The sequence below is a fragment of the Sorex araneus genome, chromosome 3, assembly GCF_027595985.1.
Source record: "Sorex araneus isolate mSorAra2 chromosome 3, mSorAra2.pri, whole genome shotgun sequence".
Lineage (NCBI taxonomy): Eukaryota > Metazoa > Chordata > Mammalia > Eulipotyphla > Soricidae > Sorex > Sorex araneus.
Window position 1 is genome coordinate 88,630,401 of NC_073304.1, and position 25,365 is coordinate 88,655,765.

Here is a 25,365-nt window from a genome sequence, read left to right on the forward strand (position 1 = left end):
CCTTCGCGAGCACTCCCAGGAGCGAGGGCAGTGAGGGCGGGGACACCAAAGACGGAGCCAAGGATCCTGGCAGGCATGGTGGGGAGGGAGAAAGGAAGAAAAAGCTAGATTGCACAGGCACCGACACAGACGGAGACAACGAGAGAAAGACTCGGAGCCCGAGAGAGACAAGATGGCTCCCCACAGTTCCGGCAGGGCTGCGGAATTGTCAGACAGCAGTTATCAGAAAAACGTTCTAGCTAGAAGCTTCTCGGGACGCCGAAGCAGTCCCTTAGAGCCCCCATCTCCGCTCAAGTCAGAGCGAGAGCGCCCTCAGGAGAACGCGCGAGGAACCCTGGCCGCAGCCACCACCCCAAGCTGCGGGACGCCGCAGAGCCCGAGCGTGCGCGCCGCTGCGGCTCTGGGGCTCCGCCCCCTGACAGGCAGCAGCCAATGAGCGACGCCGGCTGCCGGCCTTTAAGAACCGCGCGCACTCTCCCTGCAGCGGACGCCGCCGGCCTAGCACCTCAACGGAGTTTCCATGGAGACCGAGGCTGCGCCCGGGTGGCCTCGCGGCGTTGCCATGGAGACAAGTCCCGGGCTCGGGCTCGGAAGCCTTAGCTCTCCGCAGGCTCAGAACCCCGCGGAGCCGCTGTGCGAGGCCGGAGCCGCGGTGACGGCGGCTCGCTGGGACCTGCGGAAACATTCTTTGCTCATCGTGATCGGTGATATCGGTACAGAAAGTCAACTGAGGGCCGTGCGGGCCCACCTTGAACAAGGTGAGCCTCTGTCCTTGCTGTGCTCCAGGCATCCTTCACCCCGCGCTTCTCCGGCATCTGCATCCACCTCCTTGAGCCTATGTCTGCCTCCTCCATCCCTACTGTGCATTACCTGAGATCTGCGTGCCCCGTTAATCTGAATCACTTGCCCCTGACACCAGCATCTTCTGTGTCATGTATCCGTATCCTCCCGCGCACCTAATGTCTTGCCTCTCCATCCTTTCCTCACAGTCAGGAGTTCTGTAATCTCCCAGAGGTGGAAGTATGCATGCAGCCCCGAGAGCCCCTCTGGTCACGACCCACTCCCGCAGTGTCTCGGACCACATGTCTGAAAGTCCTCATCATCCACTGCAGACTTCATGTCTCTGTCTTAGTTTTTCTTTAAGGTCCCCAACAGTCACAAAGTGTTTTCTGAACGTTATGATAAGTCTCTCATCTTCCAGCACCAGCAACTAATCTGAGCAAGTGACCTTCCTGGCCACAAGCTTCTTCTCTATCTCCACCTCCCTCCCCAGTTGCCTGCCTGTGTCGCAATGCTGCGGAGCCACCTGCGGGGTGCAAGCCAGCTAACTGCAAGGGGTGGAGGCAAGGAGGGGGGCGACAGGAGAGTATAGAATCCTACTAAACTGGAAGACCATATAGGCAGCCCCAGTACCTGGGAATGGGTTTTTGATGTTACTTCTACCAAAATTAGGCAAGTTTTCTGGGGGAAGGGAACACGAAGTGGTGCTAAAGGCTTACTCCTGGCTCAGTGCTTAGAGATCACTCAGGGATTACATGCAGTGTCAGGAATTGAACCTGGGTTGACCATGTGCAAAGCGAGCACCTTACCTCTGTACTATCTTTCTAGCCAACACAATTGGGGGAAATTATAAGAAAATTTTTACAAAGAAACTCATAAATTACTAAGAGTAGATTTTTCTCTTTCTGGCTCCACCAAAGCCCAAGAGAAAGGACAGGGGATAACTATAGGGGTTAGCTATCTACCTATTTATTTATTTATTGGGGCATACATCTGACTGTACTTAGGGCCCACTCATGGTTCTGTGCTCGGGGATCATTCCTGTGTGGGCTCAGGGGACCATATGTAGTGCTGGGGACAGAATTCAGGTCAATCATGTGCAAGGCAAGCAGCGCCTTAAATATGCCTTGCTATCACTCCACTTCCTCTAGCTACACTTAAAAAGACATTAGTGAATGGGGGGAGGGGGATTAAAAAAAAAAGACATTAGTGGAGTTGATTGTGGCAGCCATTCTTATCCCCTCTATTCTTTGCCCCTTATGTGAGCCTCCGTGAAATCTACCTCACAAGCACCTTATCTAGAACCTTCTTTTTCTTTCACAGGAATTCTCTCCTGGAATATTGACTTATCATCTTTTGACTTGAACCAAGAATTGAGACTCTTCATTACCAGGCACCTAGCTCACTTCTCCACAGAGGTTAAAGGTTAGAACAATTGTCACTTGTCTTATTTGTATTGTTTTGGGGTTGCACCCTGTGGTGCTCAGGTGCTTGTGGCTCTGTGCTCAGGGATCATTCTTGGTGGAACTTGGGGGAACCATATGGGATACTGCTGATCAAACTGGCTCTGCCTTGAACAAGGCAAATGCCCTACCTGTGCTATCTCTCTGGCTTTTATCAGAGTCTTTTTTGCAGTCTTTTTGGGTGAGGATTAGTCACAGAAGATCAAAGGTCCAGTGCCCCCTGGCAGACCTAGCCTTGTGGGAGGTTTGAGGCTAGGAAAAGAGAAGGATTCCAGAAGAGAAAGTTGCAAAGCTCCTCAACAATCTACATACCTCTTAGATTTTATAAGGAGATAATAATATGTGGGAGGAAGCCTGGAGACTGTAATTTTTACCTGAGAAGAGAGTGTTTTAAGGACAGCTGTTGAGAAAGAGGTACTTCTCTTAAGTGATCAATCAGCTTTTATGCAGAAATCGTGTGTGTGTGTGTGTGTGTGTGTGTGTGTGTGTGTGTGTGTGTGTGTTTCCCTTTCTGGATATCCCAGCTTCATTTTACAGAGAACTCTGAAGCCTTCATTCACCTTGCCAGACCCTTATGTAGTACTTTCCTTTGGGTAACCTGCCTAGCCTCTAGTTTCACGCCTAGCCTCCAGTTTCAGGATTTCAAGTTCTCCTTTGGTGCAGCCAACAGATCTCTACTACCAATGCAGAATCCTATACCAACAAAGGCTGATGAGAATGAAGTCTAGAGCCTAAACTGAGTCTCCTACATTTATTGCTACAGTAACTAGTCTCTGTTTCCGTCTTGGAAGTTTGGCTCTGAGATCCTGGCTCTGCACTCAGGAACCACCCCTGGTGGTGCTCAGGGGGCCATTTGGGATGCTGGGAATCGAACCCATGTCGGCTGTGTGCAAGGCAAATGCCCTACCCGCTGTGCTATTGCTCCAGCCCCTGGCTCAAGGACCTTATGTGGTGCATAGATCAAACTGGGTTGGGTGTGTGCAAGGCAAGTGCCCTACCCTTTGTATTATCACTCACAGTGTACAGTTCTATTATAGGTGGGAGAAAGGGCTAGAAGGTTGAGTAGAGCATTTTAGGAGCAATCATTCCATAATGTCTGTAGAGAAACTGCAGAAAGTCCTACATCCCATTATTGTGAAACTTTTGGGTATCTGCATATATGCTGATACACCAATCCATACAGCAGTGCCTTAATGGAACATGTTATCTATCCAGCTCGGGCTGGGAGATAGCTTAGCAGTCAGGGGTACATGACTTGAATGTGCAGGGACCCAGGTTTAAGCCCCAGCAACTCATTTGCCCCTCCCCTGAGCTGGGTAGAGCCCTGGATGTCCTCCCCTCTCCTGCATCCTTGGTATAACCTTGGTTGTCCCAGAGCTCTGCCGGGCTTGCCCTTGGTGATCCTCAGCACTATAGGGCCCAACCACTCTCATGTGACTGGGCCTGAGCATTGAACTATCCAAAGTGCTGGCTGAATATTACAGGGAGTGGTCCCCAAGCTCAGTTCCCTTGCCCCCTGAGCACTGCTTAGGGGTCACCCCCCAAATAACTCCATTGTCACTGCCACCAAGCAAGTGAATTTGTATATTATATAAATAATTTTCTGGGGCTGGAGCAATAGCATAGTGGGTAGGGTGTTTGCCTTGCATGCAGCCGACCCAGGTTCGATTCCCAGCATCCCATATGGTCCCCTGAGCACCACCAGGGGTAATTCCTGAGTGCAGAGCCAGGAGTGACCCCTGTGCATCGCCAAGTATGACCCAAAAAGCAAAAAAAAAAAGTTCAGTTATTCAGTATGGTAGTCACTCCCCTTCTTTTCCTTCTTCTCCTGCTGTGAGATCTTTGGTCACTTTCGTGATCATTGACTCCTCTAGAAATGCTCTGGGAAAGAGGTGAAAACAGGCTAATATAACTGTTATATAACTGTTATCCACTAATACTCCGTTATCCTAGGGTATATACAACATTTAAAAAATGTAAAGCTGGTGTCCCCCTAATGCTGGCTTCTTGTAAAACTATCCACTCACTGTTTAAAACTACTTTTTGCTTAGAATCTTTCATGTCATGACTCCCCCAGTGAGCACAAGTTGATTGATAATCATGTTACTACTTATTATTTTCCTAGGAACTTAGGTACAAAGCTAGATAAAGGGAAGAGAGAATGAAGTTAGTGACTGAATTTGAGGATGATTTGCTGATGCAAATAATTCACATTGAGGATATAATGATACCTCCCAGGGTTAGAAGACATGCTTTGCATGCAGACGGCCCAGCTTGGAATCCTGGCACCACATGGTCCTCAAATACCGGGAGCAACCCCTGAGTAACAGTATAGAATTCAAACCCTATAATGTTTGAATTCCCAGCCACCACCACCACCACCACAACAAAAAATTCACACTGAATTTATGAAGCTTATCCTTTCGGACATGGAGGCTACAGAGAGAGGTACTTTCCGGAATGATGTAAGAATAAACTGAACTGGACTGGAGAGTTAGTATACGTGTGAAGGTATTTACTTTGCTTGTAGCCAACCCCCAGCACCACATATGATCCACTGAGCCTCAGAGTTACATCAGGGATTACTCTTTTTTTTTTCAGGGATTACTCTTGAGCACAGAACCAGGAGTAGCCCCTGAGCACTGCTAGGTATAATATCCCCCCCACCTCAGAGGTAGAGACAGATCACCATGACAATGTCTGAATCTAAAAAAAAAAAATCTGTATGCTTAAGTATCTTAAAAGCCCCTTCAGGACATCCCTCATTTTACACAAATGAAATAATAAACAGTTAACCAAAATACTGAGGAGCCCTTTGCAGAAATGCTTGGGAAGACTTTGTTTTTTGGGCCACACCCAGCAGTGATCAGGGTTTACTCCTGGTTTTTCACTCAGGGATCACTCCTATCAAGGCTTGGGAATGAGGGGGATGAAACTTGCATGCAAGGCAAACTTCCTGACCACTGTATTATTCGGCCCCAATATTTCATTGTTTTTATTTTTCTGGCTTTGGGGCTATGCCCACCAGTAATCAGAGTTTAGTCCTGGTTCTGTGCCCAGGAATCCCACCTGACAGTGCTCAGGAACTACATGTGGTACTGGAGATCAAATCCGAGTTGGCCATATGCAAGGCAAGCTACTTACCCACTGTAGTATGTCTTTGACCCCTTGGGAAACCATTTTTAGGGAGATACATAGTTCCTTTCGGGCACATCTTAGGAAAAAGATGTGCCTCTTATAAAAAACATATATAAATACCTACTATATCTTTTCAATCAAGTAGTTTTGCCAGGATATCCTGAAGGGGCTTCTACGATACTTAAGCATACTGATTTTTTTTTAGATTTGGACATTGTCATGGTGACCTGTCTCTATCCCTGGAGAATAGTGAAGAATTTCCTGGAAAAACCCACATGGCTCAGGACAGCCGCAGCCCCACCCCTGCTGGCTCCTCTTTCAGCTGTCCCCACAAACAACAGTCAGCCTTGAGCAGCTGCAGACACTGCCCCTCCCTTCAGCTTCACATTAGTGGAGAGGCAAAGGGAACCAGGCTGCAGGGCGGCCTCAAAGAAGGGGAAACGTTTGTACCTCCTGACCTAATCCTCCCTGGGTCCCATTCTATCCCCTAAAGGGCCACATTCTTCTCTGTCTCAAGTCCTGGGCCAAACTACTGAAAACGGGGGGCAAAAGGTAGGATGTATAATCCTACACTGATGGGGAGAGTGTAATTATTTCTAGAAACTGCCACCTCAACACCAACACATACAAACACAAAATTAGGGGACCCTATGAAGAAGAGTCAGTAGCTCAGCTCCTTCTAGTGGTAAAATCAAGAAAGGACTTTCCAAGGTGAATATTGCATCAGTCAGTCACCAATAGTGTGTTGAAGGCTTCCATTCTGACCCCCATGAAAAAGCTACAGCTTCTGTGTGTTCTAACATAATAGTAATAAAAAAAACCCCTAGTCTTGGCTTTTGCTCATAACCCTAGAAATAAAAACAGAACAAACTCAGGAAAAATTAGAAAAATTGATGGAAACTGAGTTTAAACAGCGTTCAGATTCTTCTACTACTGGATTCCTATAGGAAAAGGAGAGGCTTCACAATTTGTAGTTCATGATTTATATTCTAAGACTAAAAGGCTGAAGGACCAGTTTGGAGAACTTGGGTCCTACTCTCCATTATCACTGATGGGCTCAGGAAGAGGTGGTTCTGTGACTTTGATAAAGATGAAAGTCATCTAGGGCTGGAGAGATAGTATAGTGGGTAGGGGACTTGCCTTGCATGCGGCTGACCCGGATTCAATCCTTGGCATCCCATATATAGTCCCCCGCACTGAATCTCCCAGCATCGCCAGGAGTGATTCCTGAGTGTAGAGCCAGGAGTAACCCTTAAAGCATCTCTGGGTGTGGTCTCCAGACAAACATACAAACAAACAAAAAATGAAAGTCATCCTGAATTAATAGAGCAACTTCATGGTCCAAATTTCTTACTGTTGGAACCTCTAATGTTGGGTTTACATAGTTCGGTCTGAGATTTTGATTTCAGATTTCTCTTGTCACCTAGATGATCTCTCATAAGTCTTCCTCAAGTGGGAAATAGACTTTCAGTAACATTTGTGCACTGCAGATTCAGAATTCTAAAAATGAAGCATCTTTTCATCTTTTTTCTTTTTTTGAGGGGGCAGGCTGGGGAGATCCACACCCCGCAGAGCTCAGAGCTTACTTTTGGCTCTGCATTAAGGAATCACTCCTGCAAGGGTTGGGGCTTGGGTACTGGGGACTGAACCTAGATTAGCTGCATTTAAAGCAACTGTACTTACCTGTTGGGTCCCCAGCCTTTTCATCTTTTATGCCAATTTTCACAGCCTTGTTGGAAAATGGTACTATAATAGTCCAGGAAGCAAACTGTATGAGAATTAGTAAAATAATAAAGGCAGATCTCAAATCTAAGACTGCTGAATTCTCTAAACTCAAGCCTTTCTAGCATCTCACCACTTAATTGTAGCAGAGTCTAGGAACAGGAGGCTGGAGGACTAGTTGTGGCCAGCAGCTTCTTAGAGGGTGAGGCTGAAGGAAACTCAGTTTGAGTTGAAACTATGTGCCCAGAGTCTGGGCCCTGGTGGATGCTATTGTGAGTAGTAGGGGTGGGCTCTTGGGCTGGGAAATGTTATATTGTCATTAAGTCAGTTTGTTTCCATCTTAGCACACCCCAGACAACTTCACCAGAATATGGAGAGGAGATAGCTCTGAATTGGGAGCAAATAGGAACTATGAAACTGCAGGAGGGAGGTGTTTCCCTTTTGTGATGCTCCAAACTCAGTCTAGTTTGGATATGTGTCTCTGCAGATGGTCTCCTCTCGCCAAATGCCAGGCTGTTGCCATGTTGCTGCTTTGCATCCCTGATCTGAGCAAGGATTCCTCCCCCCCTCTGCTGGCCCCTCCTTCCCCTCCCCTGGCTGGTGACTCAGCTCCTCCTCTCGCTGGCTGCAGTGATTGGGGGATGGAGGATGCTGAGAGCAGAGACTATTTTGGCTTCTCTGACCTTCAAAAGCAGCTTTTGGCAGCCTGGGGCAAGGGTGGAGTTGGTGCTGGGGTTCGAGTGGGTGGATGTCTACTTGAGTTAGCCGGAACTGGGAAGGTTTGATGGAAGGGAGGAGAGGAGGGCAGGACTCTGTGAGAGCCAGAGCATTGAAGGATCTCTACTGGAGCTCTCCCGTGGAGCACTAAACATCTAAGGGCGGATGTTAGGAGATCAAGATAGTGTAAGACAAAGACTTTAAAGAGATAGAGGAGGCCAGAGACTAGAAGAGAATAGGACTCAATACAGTAGAATAATTTTGATATATACATAGTTTTTAAAAAGGTTTCTGGGCCATACCCAGCAATGCTCAGGACTTTCTCCTGGCTCTGAGCTCAGGGATCATTCCTGGCAGGGCTCAGGGGAACCATATGTGTTGCTGGGATCAAAACCAGGTTCGCCTTATGCCAGGTAAATGCCCTACCCACTGCTTTGGACCCCTAATATATATTTTTATTTAAAAAAATTATTTTCCCTTCACCTGCCCCTAATATATATTATATAGTTAGGGTGGGTTTTTTTTTTTTTTTTTGGCTGCACCCAGCAGTGCTCTGGGCTGACTCCTGGCTTAATATTCAAGGGTCACTCCTGGCAGGCTCAGAGGAAACATATGAGACTCTGGAGATCAAACCTGTGTCTGCCGCATGCAAGGCAAGTGACCTGACTGCTGTACTCTCGCTCTGGCCCCTACAGTTTTTAAACTGATGTGATATTGAGTAATTACCCTATAATGGGAAAGTCTTGCGAGAAGCTGGGGTCCAGCTGATCCTTCTTCAGTCCCTTCTGTCACTAAAAGGCAAGAAGCCGCCCTACCTTTGCCCAAACTGCCTGCTCAGGCCCAGTCAAGGTGCCTCTGTGATCAGTGCTGCATTGGCACTGAATTGCATGTGGCTCCCAGGGTCCCTGTGTCCCACCCCTGATGGCTAGGAACCATGTATCCACTCCATTATTTCAAACCACCTCTAACTTGGACTTATTTCTGCCCACCCCCACCCCCCATTTCTATGGCTCCGGCTCAAAAGCTAGCCCGGCTCAGAGCATGCCAGTCCTCAGTCTTCCCCTCAGACGCCTTCCTCTTTCAGACCTCCAACTTCTTTGTCTCGAGCTTCTCTAGGGACTGAGGGTCATTCCCAGGGTCCGAAGGGAGAGACAGCAGATGGTTCCAGAGAGAAGGGGGGGAGGGCCCAGGCTGCCCTCCCTTCCATATCCCGGTAATGTACCCTTAGCGTGAGACTTTAGTCTTTGGGTGATGCTAAAAGAGTATTTCAAGCAGACTTGGGGGTGGGGGTGGGGTGGGGACACAAGGGCTTTTGGGGCCACTGGAGATCACTCTGGTTGGGTTGCTAGACAGCGCCTCAGCATCCCCCTGAACTAAGCAGCCGCACGAAAGCACTGACATGAAGGCAAAGAAATAGTTAAGTTTCCAGTGCCTCGTCATGGACCAGCCCCTCTTCCCCGCCCTGGCGCCGCCCTCCCCATCCAGCAAGCGCCCCCCCACCCCCCCACACTCCCACCCCTAGTGCGGCAGACTCTTCCCCGAAGCTGCCGGCTGAGGCCGGAGCTGCAGCCTCCATGAGGGCTCCACACGGCACCCCAGGGTAAGAGCTGAACCGAATCGCTTGGGCTTGGCCGGGGGAACCGAGGACGCGGTGATGCGGAGGTGGGATGGGGTCACGGGAAGGGAGTTGGTACCTAATCTGTTGTGTCTGGAACTCGTGCAGAGGGTTGGGCAGGTTGGGGATGGTGAGAGAAGATGAACGTTCCTGGCTGTGGGGCCAGGCCGGAACCAGAACCGGGCAGAGGCCGGGGCGGGACTGGGACAGCCACCTCTCCGCCAGGGCTGGGCAGGGCATGCTGGGCTGGGTGGGAGACGTCGGTCCCCGGGCAGCCGCATGCGGCGGGGTCATTGCTCTACCCCTCAGTCTGGGGAGCTGGAGGAGTTTGCGGGCTGTGTCTTTGGTTCTGGGGGAATGGCGAGGCGATGGGGCTAGGCCTAAAGGGAGGGTCTGTGGTGTCAGCTGCTGGTCGGCTTAGCTGCTCGTGGGGACCCCGGACAGTGAGGTTTCGGCTTTTTTTTAAGGGAAGGTGGGGGTACGATGCAGAAGCAAGGAAACGGTCCTTAAGACGTGGCACCCGCCGCCCCAGCCACCAGCCTGTTTGCAGCGGGCTCCCCGCACCCCCGTTCCCTGTGACTCGCCCGAGACTGAGGCTCAGCACCCACCCCCCTCCGGCCCCCTCCGGAGATGGAGCGCGCTCGCTCGGCGGCAGCTGCCCCGCATTCCCGGCGCTGTCAACCCCACATGGTCCGGGCCTCGGCCCCACCCCCACCGCATCTCGGTTCCCCGGCCCAAGATGGGGACTCGAACAGACGAGCCCGTTTCTCCTCCCTGCCGGCACCCCCACCCCACCCCCCTGCAGAGGCAGCCAAGAAAATGACTTGTCATGCTGGGGTGGGGGGTGGGGGCGGAGCCGGCGCGGCGCTCAGCGCGCACACTCGCACACACTCGCACACACACTGCGGCAAACTGCAGCTGCCCGCGCGCCCCGCCCGCCGCCGCGCTGCGGAGACACCTGCCTCCCGCCGCCCGGCCCGCACGCCCCGCGCCCGCCGCGCCGAACACGGGCTAGCGGGCCGGGTCCGTCAGGGGGATTGCGGGGGAGCGGGGGGTGGGGGACGCGAAGGGCATTTTCCCAGGCCCGAACAGGAGGGGCCTGGTTACAGACGAGTTAGTTGCAAGTCAGACCTGGCGAGCACATGGGTAGGGGTCGGGTCTTGTGCCCTTGTACTGAGAACTGAACTGGGGAGGAAAAGGTGATCAGCTGGGATTGGCAAGGAGACGAGCTTTGGGGGAGGGAGGAGAGGGGAGAGGAGAGAGCAAGTCAGTCTGTACCCCGGATATATAGTTTTTTTTTTCTTTCTGACCTTCCTCAAGTGTGTTGGGGGTGCGGTAGGGCAGGGATTTAGCTCTCTAAACGGAACTGCTCCGGCTGCTCCCGGATTCTTGCGTGATATCACTTCTCTGCCCCAGCCTGCCCCTGCCTGACTCTGAGGTGACTCTCACCCTCAGGACTGACCTCAGAGCTTCCCTTCAGTCTCACAGGACTCCTAGTGGACCCTTTTACCGCCACAGGGTTTGAGTCTCTGCCTCATCCATGGGTCATTTCCCCTGCAACATCTCTGTCTTTGTCTCTGTCTGTCTCTCTCTCTCTCTCTCTCTCTCACACACACACACACATACACAACAATGGCAATGGCTGTGGCAATGGCCTCCTGACAATGGCCCCCAGGACCCTCTAGTGTATACTTAGAAAAAGTTGAGAGAAGGACCATAGGGTCACAGAAGAGACTCTTAGGGCAGATAGTGAGCACCCGATCCCTATCTTTACCAGTACCCTCCAGCTGCCCACTCCCCTGCCCATCCCTTAGCCTTGCCTGACCAGTAACAGACAGCTGATGCTGTACAGGAATAGCAGCCTACTGCCAGGTGTCTCCTGTCTCACCTGCTGGCTGTCTCCTTTGTCCTCTGTCTCCTTTCCTTGCTGCACTGCTAATTGTTCCACTGCAGTCAGGAGCAGGGAAGTAGAGGGTATTCGAGGGTATCCAGGTGTCTTCTGTCTCACCTGCTGGCTGTCCTCTGTCTCCTCCCTCCTTTGCTGCACTGCTAGCTGTTTCTACTGCGGTCTGGAGCAGGGAATTAGAAGGGGAACTTGAGAGTATCCAAGGCCTGGGGAATGCTGTGAATCCCTGCTTCCTATTTATTTCTTGTTTGTAGCCCTTGAATTCCCATTTCCACAGTAGCAGTTCTGTAGGAGGAATGAGTTTGAGAGGAGAAACTGATCACTTGGGATGGATATCCCACATGGGTTACTCACTTTGTGGGGACTCTCAGGATGGATGTGGAGGTGAAGTGGGAGAGGGAGCAGGGAAGGGCTTGGGGGATAATATGATTGTGCGTGCTTGTGAGTGCGGGCTTGGACTCTGAGAATCCAGGGAGCACACAGTGGTTGTCTCTTTATTTTCTGAATTATAAAACCCTAAGGGTTTAAGTGACACAGAGCTGGGGCCGGCACACAGTGGGTAAGGAATTTGCTTTGCAAAAGCTGTGTTTAATCCTTGGCACCTCTTATGGTCCCCACAGTCCAGTGAGTGGTCCAAGAGCCCAGAGCCAGAAGTAAGCCCTGAGCAATGCCGGTGTGCCTCCTTCCATTAAAAAGAAAAGAAAAGAAAAGAAAAGAAAAGAAAAGAAAAGAAAAGAAAAGAAAAGAAAAGAAGAGACTGTTTTGGGAAGGGGATTTCTGGATAGATGGGGACATTGGAAAGGAGGATGGGGAGTCCGAAGCCACTCCCCAGATGCTCAGATGGGCCTCTCTCCATCTCCTAGTGCCCATTCTGCTAGCATGAAAGCAGGGACAGAGCAGGGAACTGAGAGGATCCTGGTCCCGGGAGCCCTCCCTTCTGCCTAGCCTGCCGCTCCCTACCCAGGCAGCACCCGGAGCCTGGTGCTAGTGAGAGACAAAGGCTACTTGTCACCCCTACTGTCTGAGGCTGTATTCTAGTCTGAGGGGGTGGGGACACTGGGCAACAGAGGGTGAGTGAAGGAAAGGAGGAAATGCTGAGAAAGGGCTGGAGGAACCCGTCTCTGAACATTTTTCGGGAATAGCCAAAGTGGCAGGATCTGCACAGCCAAACTTCTTTCCCTCTTAAGCCATTTCCTAATAATACCTTCTTTGCTGTCCCACATAATTCTCATTTTAGTGCACACCCGCATGTGTGTAAAAATTCTTGCATCTTTCCTTCAGGCCAGAGGACCCTTTCCCACCAGAGTGAGACCCTAGAGACCATCGTCTTAGTAAACCCCAGTGCGGACAGTATCAGCTCCGAGGTAAGGCCAGCCAGCTCTGCGTGAAGTACTGTAATCTACCCCTGCCAGTGCTATGCTTTAAGGTCAAGAATTCCTAGACTTGGCAACCTGGCATTGAGCCAGCCGCTCTGCTATCTCAGCTGCCTTGCAGTCTGCAGTTAATGTGGCATATGTCCTGGTAGTTCTGAGTGGAGGGTGAACTTTTTCCTGGAGAAACTCAGGCCTTTCCCTGACTTTCCTCCATCTGTGACCTCGTCCCATTCTTCCATTCTAGGTTCACCATCTTCTCAGCAGTCCAGCAGCTCACAAACTACTGATTCTAAGTGGGCAAAGTTTAGAACCCGGCGGAGATCTCATCTTACAAAGCGGCACTTACTCCTTCCAAAACTTTGCTCAGGTCCTTCACAACCCCGAGGTAAGTTCAATGTCTGAGTGCCTGGGAAGAAGAGATTATGGGGTAGGACTAGATTATGGGGTAGCTGTGGGGAGGGATCAAGGAAGCAAGGATCTCATATTCATTGATCACTGGGGGCCCTGGTAGAAGGGGAGATTACCTCAGAGAGAGGTAGGGATTGGCAGATTGACTCTGACTTGATGGCCTGATCAAGCTTTATCTCCCATTCCTCTAGCTTGCCCAATTGCTCAGCAATAGAGACCCTGGGACCCAGGCCTTCCTCACCGTGTCCTGCTTAGGGGAGGGTGACTGGAGCCACCTGGGACTGTCCAGTTCCCAAGAGACCCTGCACCTGCGGCTAAACCCTGAGCCCACACTGCCCACCATGGATGGCGTGGCTGAGTTCTCTGAGTATGTCTCTGAGACTGTGGATGTGCCATCCCCCTTTGACCTGCTAGAGCCCCCCACTTCAGGGGGCTTCCTCAAGCTCTCCAAGCCTTGCTGCTACATCTTCCCTGGAGGCCGTGGGGACTCCGCCCTTTTTGCTGTCAATGGTTTCAACATCCTGGTGGATGGCGGCTCAGACCGCAAGTCCTGCTTCTGGAAGCTGGTGCGGCACCTGGACCGTATCGACTCAGTGCTGCTCACACACATCGGGGCCGACAACCTGCCAGGTATCAATGGACTCTTGCAGCGCAAAGTGGCCGAGCTAGAGGAGGAGCAGTCCCAGGGCTCTAGCAGCTACAGCGACTGGGTGAAGAACCTTATCTCCCCCGAGCTTGGAGTTGTCTTCTTCAACGTGCCCGATAAGCTTCGACTGCCTGATGCCTCCCGGAAGGCCAAGCGCAGCATTGAGGAGGCCTGCCTCACTCTGCAGCACCTCAACCGCCTGGGCATACAGGCCGAGCCTCTGTACCGCGTCGTCAGCAACACCATCGAGCCCCTGACCCTATTCCACAAGATGGGTGTGGGCCGACTGGACATGTATGTCCTTAACCCTGTCAAGGACAGCAAGGAGATGCAGTTCCTGATGCAAAAGTGGGCAGGCAATAGTAAAGCTAAGACAGGTATTGTGCTGGCTAATGGGAAGGAGGCCGAGATCTCCGTGCCGTACCTGACATCGATCACTGCTCTGATCGTTTGGCTACCAGCCAACCCCACGGAGAAGATTGTGCGTGTGCTTTTCCCAGGGAATGCTCCCCAGAACAAGATCTTGGAGGGCCTGGAAAAACTCCGGCACCTGGACTTCCTGCGCTACCCTGTGGTCACCCAGAAGGACCTGGCGGCTGGGGCTGTACCTGCCAACCTCAAACCCAGCAAAATCAAACAGCGGGCAGACAGCAAGGAGAGCCTCAAGGCCACTACCAAGACAGCTGTGAGCAAGCTGGCCAAACGAGATGAAGTAGCTGAAGAAGGAGTCAAGGAGGCCCGCTCAGAGCTGGCCAAGGAATTAGCCAAGACAGAGAAGAAGGCAAAAGAGTCATCTGAGAAGCCTCCAGAGAAGTCTACCAAGTCTGACAGGGTCAGAATGGAGTCAAGTGAGGCGCTGAAGGCGGAGAAGCGAAAACTGATCAAAGACAAGGTGGGGAAGAAGCACCTGAAAGAAAAGATATCCAAACTAGAAGAGAAAAAGGACAAAGAGAAAAAAGAGATCAAGAAGGAGAGGAAGGAGCTTAAGAGGGATGAAGGGAGGAAGGAGGAGAAGAAGGATACCAAGAAGGAGGAGAAGAGGAAAGACACCAAAGCTGAGGTCAAGAAGATTTCCAAGCCAGACCTAAAGCCTTTTACCCCCGAAGTGCGTAAGACCCTCTATAAAGCCAAGACCCCCGGGAGAGTCAAGGTGGACAAGAATCGGGCTGTCCGTGGGGAGAAGGAACCATCCTCTGAGCCCCGAACACCCCCAGCCCAGAAGGGGACTGTACCACTTCCGGTGGTCAGTGGGCACCGGGAACTGGTTCTTTCTTCACCTGAGGATCTCACGCAGGACTTTGAGGAGATGAAGCGTGAGGAAAGGGCACTGTTGGCTGAACAGAGGGATGCGGGACTAGGAGAAAAACCAGATACTAAAGAGGAGATCCCCCCCTGCACAGGCATCAGAGGGACACCTCCCTCTGTCCCAGGGCTGAAACAAGAAGAACCTGTGATAAAGGAGAAGGTTGTTCCTGATGTCCCTGAGGAACAAGGTGGCAGAGAGAAAGGCCAAGATTCTGGAGTTGAAACAGAGGGAAAGAAAGACAGCTGGGAAGAGAAGCAGAAGGAAGCACACAGGCTACCTGAGAAAGCAGAGGCCCAAGAGGAAAGTGAACCTGAGGTAAAGGAGGATGTGATAGAGAAGGCTGAGGTAGAGGAGATGGAAGAGTTGCACCCTTCAGATGAGGAGGAAGAGGAAGAGACCAAGGCTGAAAATTTTTACCAAAAGCATATGCAGGAAGCCTTGAAGGTAATGCCAAGAGGCAGGGAGGGTCTTGGTGGTCGGGAACTGGGACTCCATGGCAAGGCCCCTGAGAGAGAGGCTTCATCTTTCCTAAGCAGCCTGGCCACACCTGCAGGGGCCACAGAGCACGTCTCTTACATCCAGGATGAGACAATTCCTGGCTACTCAGAGACTGAGCAGACCATATCAGATGAGGAGATCCATGATGAGCCAGAGGAACGCCCAGCTCCACCTCGATTTCCTGCCAGCACATATGACCTCCCTGGGCCTGAAGGTCCTGGCACCTTTGAGGCCACCCAGCCTGCAGATAGCACAATTCCTGCCACCTCCAGCAAGAGTTATGGTGCTGCCGAGACTGAACTTACCTACTCCCCTAACATAGTGGCTGCCCCTTTGGCAGAAGAGGAGCACGTGTCCTCAGCCACTTCTATCACTGAATGCGACAAACTTTCTTCCTTCGCAACATCTGTGGCTGAGGACCAGTCTGTGGCTTCACTCACTGCTCCCCAGACAGAGGAGACAGGCAAGAGTTCCCTGCTGCTTGACACCGTCACAAGCATCCCCTCATCCCGCACTGAAGCCACTCAGGGCCTGGACTACGTGCCCTCAGCTGGTACCATCTCACCCACCTCCTCATTGGAAGAAGACAAAGGCTTCAAATCACCACCCTGCGAGGATTTCTCTGTGACTGGAGAGTCAGAGAAGAGGGGAGAGACTATGGGGAGAGGGGTACCTGGAGGGAGAGCTGTGGTAAAGGAAGAGGAAGAAACTGCAAAAGCAGTAATGTCTGAGAAGCTGCACAGTCAGGATGGGGCCCCGATGTTTGGTGTCCCTGGGCACACCCTACATCATGGGGAAGGAGTCCTCGGAGAAGTGGAGGAGCGCTGCTTCAGCCCAGATGACAGCACAGTGAAAATGGCTTCTCCGCCACCGTCTGGCCCACCCAGTGCTACCCACACACCCTTTCATCAATCTCCAGTTGAAGAAAAATCTGAGCCCCAGGACTTTGAGGAAGCAGGCCCCTGGGGAGACACTAAACGCACACCAGGTGTAGGCAAGGAAGATGCCACAGAGGAAAAACCTAAAGAGGAACAGGTGCTTCCTCCCAGGAGCCCCCAGGCTCAGGAAGCCCCCGTGAGCATTGCTGAGAGCTATCCAGGATGCACCATCCAGCTCTTGCCAGAACAGGACAAAGCAATTGTCTTTGAAACTCTGGAAGTAGGAGAGCCCTCGGTCCCATCTCGAGGAGCAGAAGCCCTTCCCAGAGATTTGAGAACATCACTCCAAGAACCTGGAGAGCCTCAGAAAGACGACATGCTCCAATTTCCTGACCAAAGCCTCTCCCCTGAAGATGCAGAGTCTCTCTCTGTCCTCAGTGTGATCTCACCAGACACTGCCCACCAGGAGTCCAGCCTCCAGTCTCCCTGCGGCCTGCCAGGGCAGCACCTACACAAAGGACTTTGGCCACAGGTCTCCCCAGAAGATACCCAATCCCTCTCTCTCTCAGAAGAAAGTCCCAGCAAGGAGACTTCTCTGGATATCTCTTCTAAACAGCTCTCTCCGGAAAGCCTTGGCACCCTCCAATTTGGGGAACTGAGCCTGGGAAAGGAAGAAAAGGGGCCGCTAAAGCAGTCTGAGGACACCCCTCACCATCTCGCCCCTGTGTCTGTTGTAGAACTCCATGCAGCCACAGTGTCACCTGCCACAGATGAGACCACTGTATATTCTGCACAGGCAGATCTCACTGATGAGAGCCCTGACAGAAAATTATCTGCTGGCTCCTTCTCTCACTCTCAGCTGTCAGGCGATGAGAAGCACTCAGCCAGGGTGACCAGTAGCCCTGGCGAGCACATCCTGACCCCTGAGAGTTCCCTCACTCAGAGTGCTGAGTCTTTGCCAAGCCCAGCAATGGAAGACCTTGCCATGGAGTGGGAAAGCAAAGTTCCAGAAGTGAAAGCCAGGCTCCCAGAGCAGAAGGACAAGGGACCTGAACTAAAGGACGCAGTCCAGCAGCAGAAGGACAAAACTCTAGAGGAGGAGGATAGTGTCACAGAGCAGAAGGATCCAGCAACCAATTGGAAAGATGAAGCTCTTGAAGAAAAGAGCAAAGTCATGGAACAGCAGGACAAGGCTTCCGAACAAAAAGGCAGAGATGTAGAACAAAGAGACGCGGCCCTGGAACCTACAGAGAGAGACTCAGAACAAAGAGACAAGATGCTGAAACCAGAGGACAGAGTATTGAGAGAGAAAGAAGAAGCCTTAGGACAAATCGTCAGAGACTCTGAACCTAAAGACAAAGTTCCAGGGGACAAGGCACCTGAGTATAAGGGCAAGGCCGTAGAACAGACAGACAAAGGCCCTGAAGAGGACACGTCTCCAGAAAAGAAGGATGAGGACTTAGGACAAAAATACTGGGCCTTGGGACAGAAGGAGGAAGCCCTGGATGAAAAGGATAAAACTGCTGAAGAGAAAGCTGAGGCTCTGGGAGAGAAGAGCAAAGCCCCGGAGCCGAAGGATCAAACAGTGAAACCCAAGGAAGACATCCTAGGGGGAAAATCTCCAGAAAAAGGGAAGCCCGTGGAGGAGAAAGAAGATGATCTGCTGGAGAAAACCCAAGTCCTGGGACTGAAGGAGAGTCTGGGGTTAGGGGTCAAGACCCAGGAACAGGAAGAGACATGCTGGCAGAAGCAGGACCTGGCCCCCGAGTGGAGGGAGACCACTCTAGCCCGAGGAGAGCCAGTGGGAGAACACAAAGAGCCTGTCCCAACCTGGGAGGGCACCTCTAAGCAGGAGGACAGGTACTGGCAGGGCAGCGAGGATGTGGCCCTGGAACAGGACAAATACTGGGGGGAACTGAGCTGTGAGCGGAAGGTCTGGTTCCCTCATGAGCTGGGGGGCCAGGGAGCCCGGTCACGATACACAGAGGAGAGGGAGAGCACATTCCTTGACGAGGGGCCAGATGAGGAACAAGGAGTGCCCCGCCTGGAGCACATGCCCCAGAGTCCCTGGGCCTCAGACTTTAAGGGTTTCCAGGAGGCCTCGCCACAGAAGGGTCTGGAGGTAGAGCGCTGGCTTGCCGAGTCACCAGTTGGGCTGCCCCCAGATGAAGAAGACAAGCTGACTCGCTCCCCTTTTGAGATCATCTCTCCTCCTACGTCCCCTCCTGAGATGGTTGGGCAGAGGGTTCCTCCAGCCCCAGGACAGGAGAGCCCTGTCCCAGAGCCTACGCCTGTGTCACCCATGAGGAATGAGCCTGCCACGCCCTCATGGCTGGCTGACATCCCACCATGGGTGCCCAAGGACAGGCCCCTGCCCCCTGCCCCCCTCTCCCCTGCTCCAGCTCCCCCCACACCTGCCCCTGAGCCACACACTCCTGCACCCTTCTCCTGGGGCACAGCCGAGTATGACAGTGTGGTGGCGGCCGTGCAGGAGGGAGCAGCCGAGTTGGAAGGTGGGCCGTACTCTCCGCTGGGGAAGGACTACCGCAAGGCAGAAGGAGAAAGGGAAGGAGAAGGTGGGCCAGGGGCTCTGGACAGCAGCCCCCACAGCTCCAAGGTCCCAGAGGCCAGCGAGAGCCACATGGCCAAGGAGCCAGAGCAGGCAGAGCCAGAGGAGAGAGAGCCCACACCGTACCCTGACGAGCGCAGCTTCCAGTATGCAGACATCTATGAGCAGATGATGCTCACCGGGCTGGGACCTGCATGCCCCACGCGGGAGCCACCCCTCGGGGCAGCTGGAGACTGGCCTCCCCACATTTCAACCAAGGAAGAGGCTGCTGGCCGGAACACCTCTGCGGAAAAGGAGCTTTCGTCTCCTGTCTCGCCCAAGAATCTCCAGCCTGACACGCCCGCCTTCAGCTACGCGGCCTTGGCGGGACCTGCCCTACCCCCCAGACAAGAGCCCGAGTCTGGCCCAAGTGGGCTGCCCAGTTTCTCCCCACCTGCTGTACCACCTCGGGCTCCCATCTCCTTGAGCAAAGGCCCCAGCCCCCCTCTGAATGGTAACATTCTAAGCTGCAGCCCAGACAGGAGAACCCCATCCCCTAAGGAGTTGAGCCGAGGGCACTGGGATGACAGTACTAGTGACTCAGAGCTGGAGAAGGGGGCTCGGGAGCAGCCAGAGAAAGAGGCTCAGTCTCCAAGTCCCCCTCACCCCAACCCTGCAGACCCCTCGAAACTGTGGCCCACAAGTGAGGCCCAGATGAGCCCTTCCTTGGACTCCCACCTGGGTCCTGCCCGGCCAAGCCTGGATTTTCCTGCTTCGGCCTTTGGCTTTTCATCCCTGCAGCCGGCTCCCCCCCAGCTGCCCTCTCCTGCGGAGCCCCGCTCAGCCCCCTGTGGCTCCCTTGCCTTCTCTGGTGATCGAGCTTTGGCTCTGGCCCCAGGGCCTCCCACCAGAGCCCGGCACGACGAGTACTTAGAAGTTACCAAGGCCCCCAGCCTGGACTCCTCACTGCCCCAGCTCCCATCCCCCAGCTCTCCTGGGGCCCCTCTTCTCTCCAATCTGCCAAGACCCGCCTCCCCAGCGCTGTCTGAAGGCTCCTCCTCTGAGGCCACCACACCTGTGATTTCTAGTGTGGCTGAGCGCTTCCCTCCGGGCCTGGAGGCTGCAGGCCAGAGTTCTGGTGAGCCAGTCCCAGGAATGGAACCAGCTGCCCACAGCCTCTGGGACTTCACTTCTCTGAGCCCAGCACCCTTAACATCGCTGGACTTGGCCCCAGCTCCAGCCCCAAGCCAGCCTAAAGACTTGGACGATGGCACCGTGCCCTCCCACCTGGAGTACTCAGGGGTACCCGCCCAGAAGCCCAGCCCCTTCCAGAGTCCCTCGGGGGATTGTGCCACCAATGGCCCAACAGAAACTAGCCTCAACCTCCCAGGTCCTCCTCCAGCCAAGGTGGAGAAAGAAGAGGCTGAGGCCTGTCCTGCCTGGGATCGAGGGGTTTGGCCCGAGGGAGCTGAGAGGAGCCCCCGGCCCGAGACACTGGCGTCCCCTGAACAGCCATTATTCCCTGGAGGGGCCTCTGGAGGCCGGCCCAGAAGTATCTCCCCCGACATGGAGGCTGGGCCCCAGGGATGTGCTGCCGAGCCCAGGTCCCACCGTGGAGAGCTGTCCCCCTCCTTCCTGAACCCGCCTCTGCTCCAGTCCCTGGGGGACAGTGATCCCTCCACCGAAGAAACTCGGTTGGTAGGGAGAGGGGGAAGGCGCCGGGTAGGGGGGCCAGGCGTCACAGGGGGACCGTGCCCTGTGGCTGATGAGACCCCTCCAACATCAGCCAGTGACTCGGGCTCCTCACAGTCTGATTCTGACGTTCCTCCAGAAACTGAGGAGTGTCCCTCCATCACGGCTGAGGCAGCCCTCGACTCAGATGAAGACGGGGACTTCCTACCTGTAGACAAAGCCGGGGGAGTCAGTGGAACTCACCATCCCAGGCCTGGCCATGACCCACCCCCTGTCCCTCAGCCAGACCCCCACCCAGCCCCTCCTCGCCCTGATGTTTGCATGGCTGACCCTGAGGGGCTCAGCTCAGAATCTGGAAGGGTAGAGAGGATCCGGGAGAAGGAGAAGGCACAGGGGAGAGTAGGGCGCAGGCCCCTGGGCAGGGCCAAGCCAGCATCACCTGCCCGACGTCTGGATCTTCGGGGAAAGCGCTCACCCACCCCTGGTAAAGGACCTACAGATCGAGCATCCCGGGTCACACCCCGAACACGCAGCACTCCAAGCCAGGTCACTGCAGCTGAGGAGAAGGATGGACACAGCCCAATGTCCAAAGGCCTCGCCAATGGACTCAAGGCAGGATCAAGTAAGTAGAACTTGGAAGGTCAGAGACTGGGTTTGAGCTGGGGATGGTTGGTCAGAGGCTCCAGGGGTGGGAGGAAAAGGAAGGAGAAGGTGGCCCCAAATGGCCTGCTTTCCCTCTACAATGAGTCTTGGCTTGTCTCTACAGTGGCCCTGGGTTCCAAGGGTGGCTCTGGCCTCCCCGTTTATGTGGACCTCGCCTATATCCCAAATCACTGCAGTGGCAAGACAGCTGACCACGACTTCTTCCGTCGAGTGCGTGCATCCTACTATGTGGTCAGCGGGAATGACCCTGCCAATGGTGAGCCAAGCCGGGCTGTGCTGGATGCCCTGCTTGAGGGCAAGGCCCAGTGGGGAGAGAATCTTCAGGTGAGTGGTAAGGGGCATCACAGAAGCAACTGTGGGATCCAGAGTCCTTTCCCAGGACTAAGCCCTTTCTATGGGTTGTGAGATGACACCCTACTGTTGGATTTCCCCTGGGTCCATGTATACACACCACACACACACACATACACACACACATACATACACACACACACACACACACACACACACTTCCTTTCCAATCCTATTCCTTTCACACTGGCATGTGCTCTCTCTCTCCTAGGTGACTCTGATCCCTACACATGACACGGAAGTGACTCGTGAGTGGTACCAGCAGACTCACGAGCAGCAGCAACAACTGAACGTCCTCGTCCTGGCGAGCAGCAGCACTGTGGTCATGCAGGATGAGTCCTTCCCTGCCTGCAAGATTGAGTTCTGAAAGAAGCACTCTCCATCCCCAGGCACCTCTCCCCTGCTCCCTTAGAGAATGGCTATTGCAGAGTCCTTTGGGGTCGAGAGAGATGGGAGCTGGGGGTGGGGCAGGAGAATGGGATGTTCTGTTGTGGGGACTTGGGCTGGGCTAAGTGGGAGAGGGTGATCTTTGCCCCACCCCATCCATACCTGAGAAGGTACAAAGTTAAGCTAAGAGGTTACCTGAGACTGGGGTGACCATCTCTCCTGGGACTGCAAAATGCTGGTAATGGGTGGGCAGTGAGGACGGATCTCAGAGGGCAGCCTTCTGCACAGAGGGAGAGCAGATCCCCAACCCCAGGGCCTCTTTATCTGAACCTATTTATTTAGCATCCCAAGGAAGGATTTCCAAAAGTAAATTATGTGACCTGGGGGCAGGATACTGCTAGCAAGGTGCCCAGAGCTGTGTCCTTTCTTCCATCTCCCATCTCCTTATCCACCAATGCCTGGGTTCCGGCAGGGACCAGGGGTACAGCGCTGCTACACCATCTCACTGCTTCCCTACGCATCTGAATGTCTCAATTCAAAACTTGAAGCTCTTTTGATCAACAGACTGGCGAGAGAAGAAAGGAGCTAAGCCTCCCACCCCTTGCTTCATACTACTCACATACAGGGCTGTGCCCGGACCAGGCCTGCTGAGCAGCATACAAAGGGACAAGGAGAGCCCTGCTCCAATTCCTGAACTCTTCCACACTCCTGACCCTCTGAAGTTCTCATCCACCCATTTCAATTCTACTGCTCCCTTCTCACCCCCTGCTTGGCTTCTCTGCATGTGGTCATCTGCTGTGGCCTGGTGTGTAATGGGTTAAAATTAAGCCACTGCCTGACATCCCAACATATGACACCCCAACAATGTGTAACTCCTCCAACATTCCACTCTGCCATCTTGCAGCTGAAATGGGAACACTGGCTGCCTTTCCAGCCCCAAACTATTGGATCTGGAGGTAGAGGCCATGCCAGAGGACTTGGGGACAATGAGAGGGAGGAAGAAAAGCGGGAGAAAAAAGCTGAGCTACAGCTGAACTCCTACTAAATGAGATGAAAACAGGCTGAAAATAACCCCCAGAAGAGGACCTCGCCCCAAGCAAGCCCATGAGCAGCCCTGCCAGATCACTGCTGGACCGAGAAATCCAGACACTTGCTCTTGTCAGGGCTTGGCTTCTCTGCCAAATGACTGTGGAAACCAAAATGAGCCCACCCTGTGTTCTTCCTCACCCCCACTTTCCCTGTGCTGCTGTGCTCTGCTCCTCCCCACACTTCCCTGCTATAGTTCCCAGCTGCTGTAACGGAGCCGCCTCCAACTCTAACAATAAATCAAGTTCATTATAGACCCTGTAGTGCTGCTTAGGCTTTTTCTGACTCCACACCTTGCTTAGTAGTGGGTGTCAGCTTTTCCCTCTGTGCTTCTCCTAGCATTGTCATTTATCTCAATGTCTCTGATAGCTGGGAGCTGTTGCAGAACCCAAGGAAATCAGAGAACAGGGTGCGGGAGGGGAGAAAAGGTCACGGGGAGCCAGCAAAACCTGAATATCAGTGAGAGTGCCTAGTGTGGGGACTGACATTTAACTCAGGGAAGGAAAGAGGAACAGGGGACTCCATGGAAGGGGATCTACACATCAAGTGTTGAGGACCCAATCAATAACCAGCATTAGATACCTTGAATAGGGACCACCAAAGAGGTAAGAAGTTGGGGTCAGAGGGATGGAGCACACACAAAGCATGTGGGAACCCCAGGTACGATCCCTATACCACATGGTAATCTGGGCACTGCTGGGAGTGGCTCTGAAGCACTGCACTGGGGGTAGCCTCTGAGTACCAGCAGGTGTGGATCCAACACCAAGCCACAAAGAAGTAGGGGGGCCTGCAAAATACAAAGTCCACTGGAGTGATAAGCATCTCTTACTGAACCGTCAGGATTGGTAATGTAGCACTGTCTGTAGCACTGTCATCCCATTGTTCATCGATTTGCCCGAGAGGGCACCAGTAACGTCTCCATTGTGAGACTTGTTTACTGTTTTTGGCATATCGAATAAGCCACAGGTAGTTCGCCAGGCTCTGCCATATGGGCAGGATACTCTCGGTAGCTTGCCAGGCTCTGTGAGAGAAATGGAAGAATCGAACCTGGCCCTATCTGCTATGCTATTGCTCCAGACCAGTCCAGTCTTGGTAATGTCAGGAAAAAACAAGCTGTGAACGTTACTATGAGGATGGGCCCATTTGAGCCCTCCCAGTGATGATGGACTCTCAATGAATAGGGATCAAGAAATAACCCATTTGTAACTGTTTCCTGATACTCCAAAGCATCAGAGTGAAAAACTAAGAGGCCGATTCCAAGTAACTGGTTAGAAAGGCATATCCTCTGGGTTCACACAGAAGTTTACTCCCCCACAACACAACTCATATAAGACACTTCAGGATAGTGGACTGACTGCTCCAGGGACCTCCTGCAGTGCCTGTCTCTATATTTTTATAGCCCCTTTCTGCTCAATTATAATTAATTTGGGTGGTGGAGTGGGTCACACCTGGTGGTGCTGAGGGCTTACTCCTGGCTCTATGCTCAGGGAGCACTCCATTCAGTACTTTGGGGACCATATAATGGTGCCGGGGTAGAACTGAATACTGGGTCAGCCCCATGCAAGGCAAGAGCTGTACCCACTATACTACCTCCCTCACCAGCCCCTCAATTACTATGACTTTTTACTAATTCAGTCACAGACATAATTGACTTACAGGTACTTTTTTGGACGAGGGGGACACCTCAGGTGTTACTCTTGGCTCTGCATTCAGGGATCACTCCTGGCAAATTCAAGGGACCAAAAGGGACTCCAGGGGTTGAACCTGGGTCAGCAGTGTGCAAGACAAACACACTACCCGCTGTACTATCTCTCCAGCCCTGTCATATTCATTCGTAAATCCACAAGGACATCACCACCATCATTATCCATTCTCATGATTTAATATTTATTGAGCACTCATAATGTTCCGGCCCCCGACTAATGACTGTATTATGTTTCTACCCCATCCCATTCCCATCCCCCAATCTTTGGGAAAAGCTTCATAATCACACTTGGCCCTAAAGACACAAGGATGTAAGAACAAACCTCTTGGGGGCCCTGGAGTGTTTGGTCTTTGGCCAGGCTGCCCCTGACGCTATTACAGAAATATATATTTATATATTTATATATATATATTTGATCTTTGCTCATCTGTACAATATTGATCTCTGTTGATTGCTTAAAATAGACCTCAATTCTACTACAGC

The 25,365-nt window shown here is 52.8% G+C and overlaps 2 protein-coding genes across 2 annotated transcripts; both read left to right on the top strand.

Annotated features, from left to right (window-relative positions):
• Positions 1-505: 505 nt before the first annotated feature.
• Positions 506-23,433, top strand: MAP1A (microtubule associated protein 1A). Its single transcript, XM_004609612.3, has 7 exons — positions 506-758; positions 2,104-2,205; positions 12,623-12,705; positions 12,959-13,099; positions 13,314-21,312; positions 21,457-21,677; positions 21,916-23,433. The coding sequence occupies exons 1-7, from the start codon at positions 521-523 to the stop codon at positions 22,069-22,071; spliced, it is 8,940 nt and encodes a 2,979-aa protein (XP_004609669.3). The 5' UTR covers positions 506-520; the 3' UTR covers positions 22,072-23,433.
• Positions 9,440-12,613, top strand: LOC129403280 (proline-rich protein 12-like). The gene is made up of 2 exons (XM_055129914.1): positions 9,440-10,581; positions 11,596-12,613. The coding sequence occupies exons 1-2, from the start codon at positions 10,066-10,068 to the stop codon at positions 11,803-11,805; spliced, it is 726 nt and encodes a 241-aa protein (XP_054985889.1). The 5' UTR covers positions 9,440-10,065; the 3' UTR covers positions 11,806-12,613.
• Positions 23,434-25,365: the final 1,932 nt, after the last annotated feature.

Excerpts from the sequence above, each read along its gene's own strand:
- MAP1A (XM_004609612.3), top strand. The coding sequence starts at position 521 with ATGGAGACCGAGGCTGCGCCCGGGTGGCCTCGCGGCGTTGCCATGGAG. Across the intron at positions 759-2,103 it reads GCGGGCCCACCTTGAACAAG|GAATTCTCTCCTGGAATATT; the intron begins GTGAGCCTCTGT and ends TTTCTTTCACAG. Across the intron at positions 21,678-21,915 it reads AGTGGGGAGAGAATCTTCAG|GTGACTCTGATCCCTACACA; the intron begins GTGAGTGGTAAG and ends TCTCTCTCCTAG.
- LOC129403280 (XM_055129914.1), top strand. The coding sequence starts at position 10,066 with ATGGAGCGCGCTCGCTCGGCGGCAGCTGCCCCGCATTCCCGGCGCTGT. Across the intron at positions 10,582-11,595 it reads CAGACCTGGCGAGCACATGG|CCCTTGAATTCCCATTTCCA; the intron begins GTAGGGGTCGGG and ends TCTTGTTTGTAG.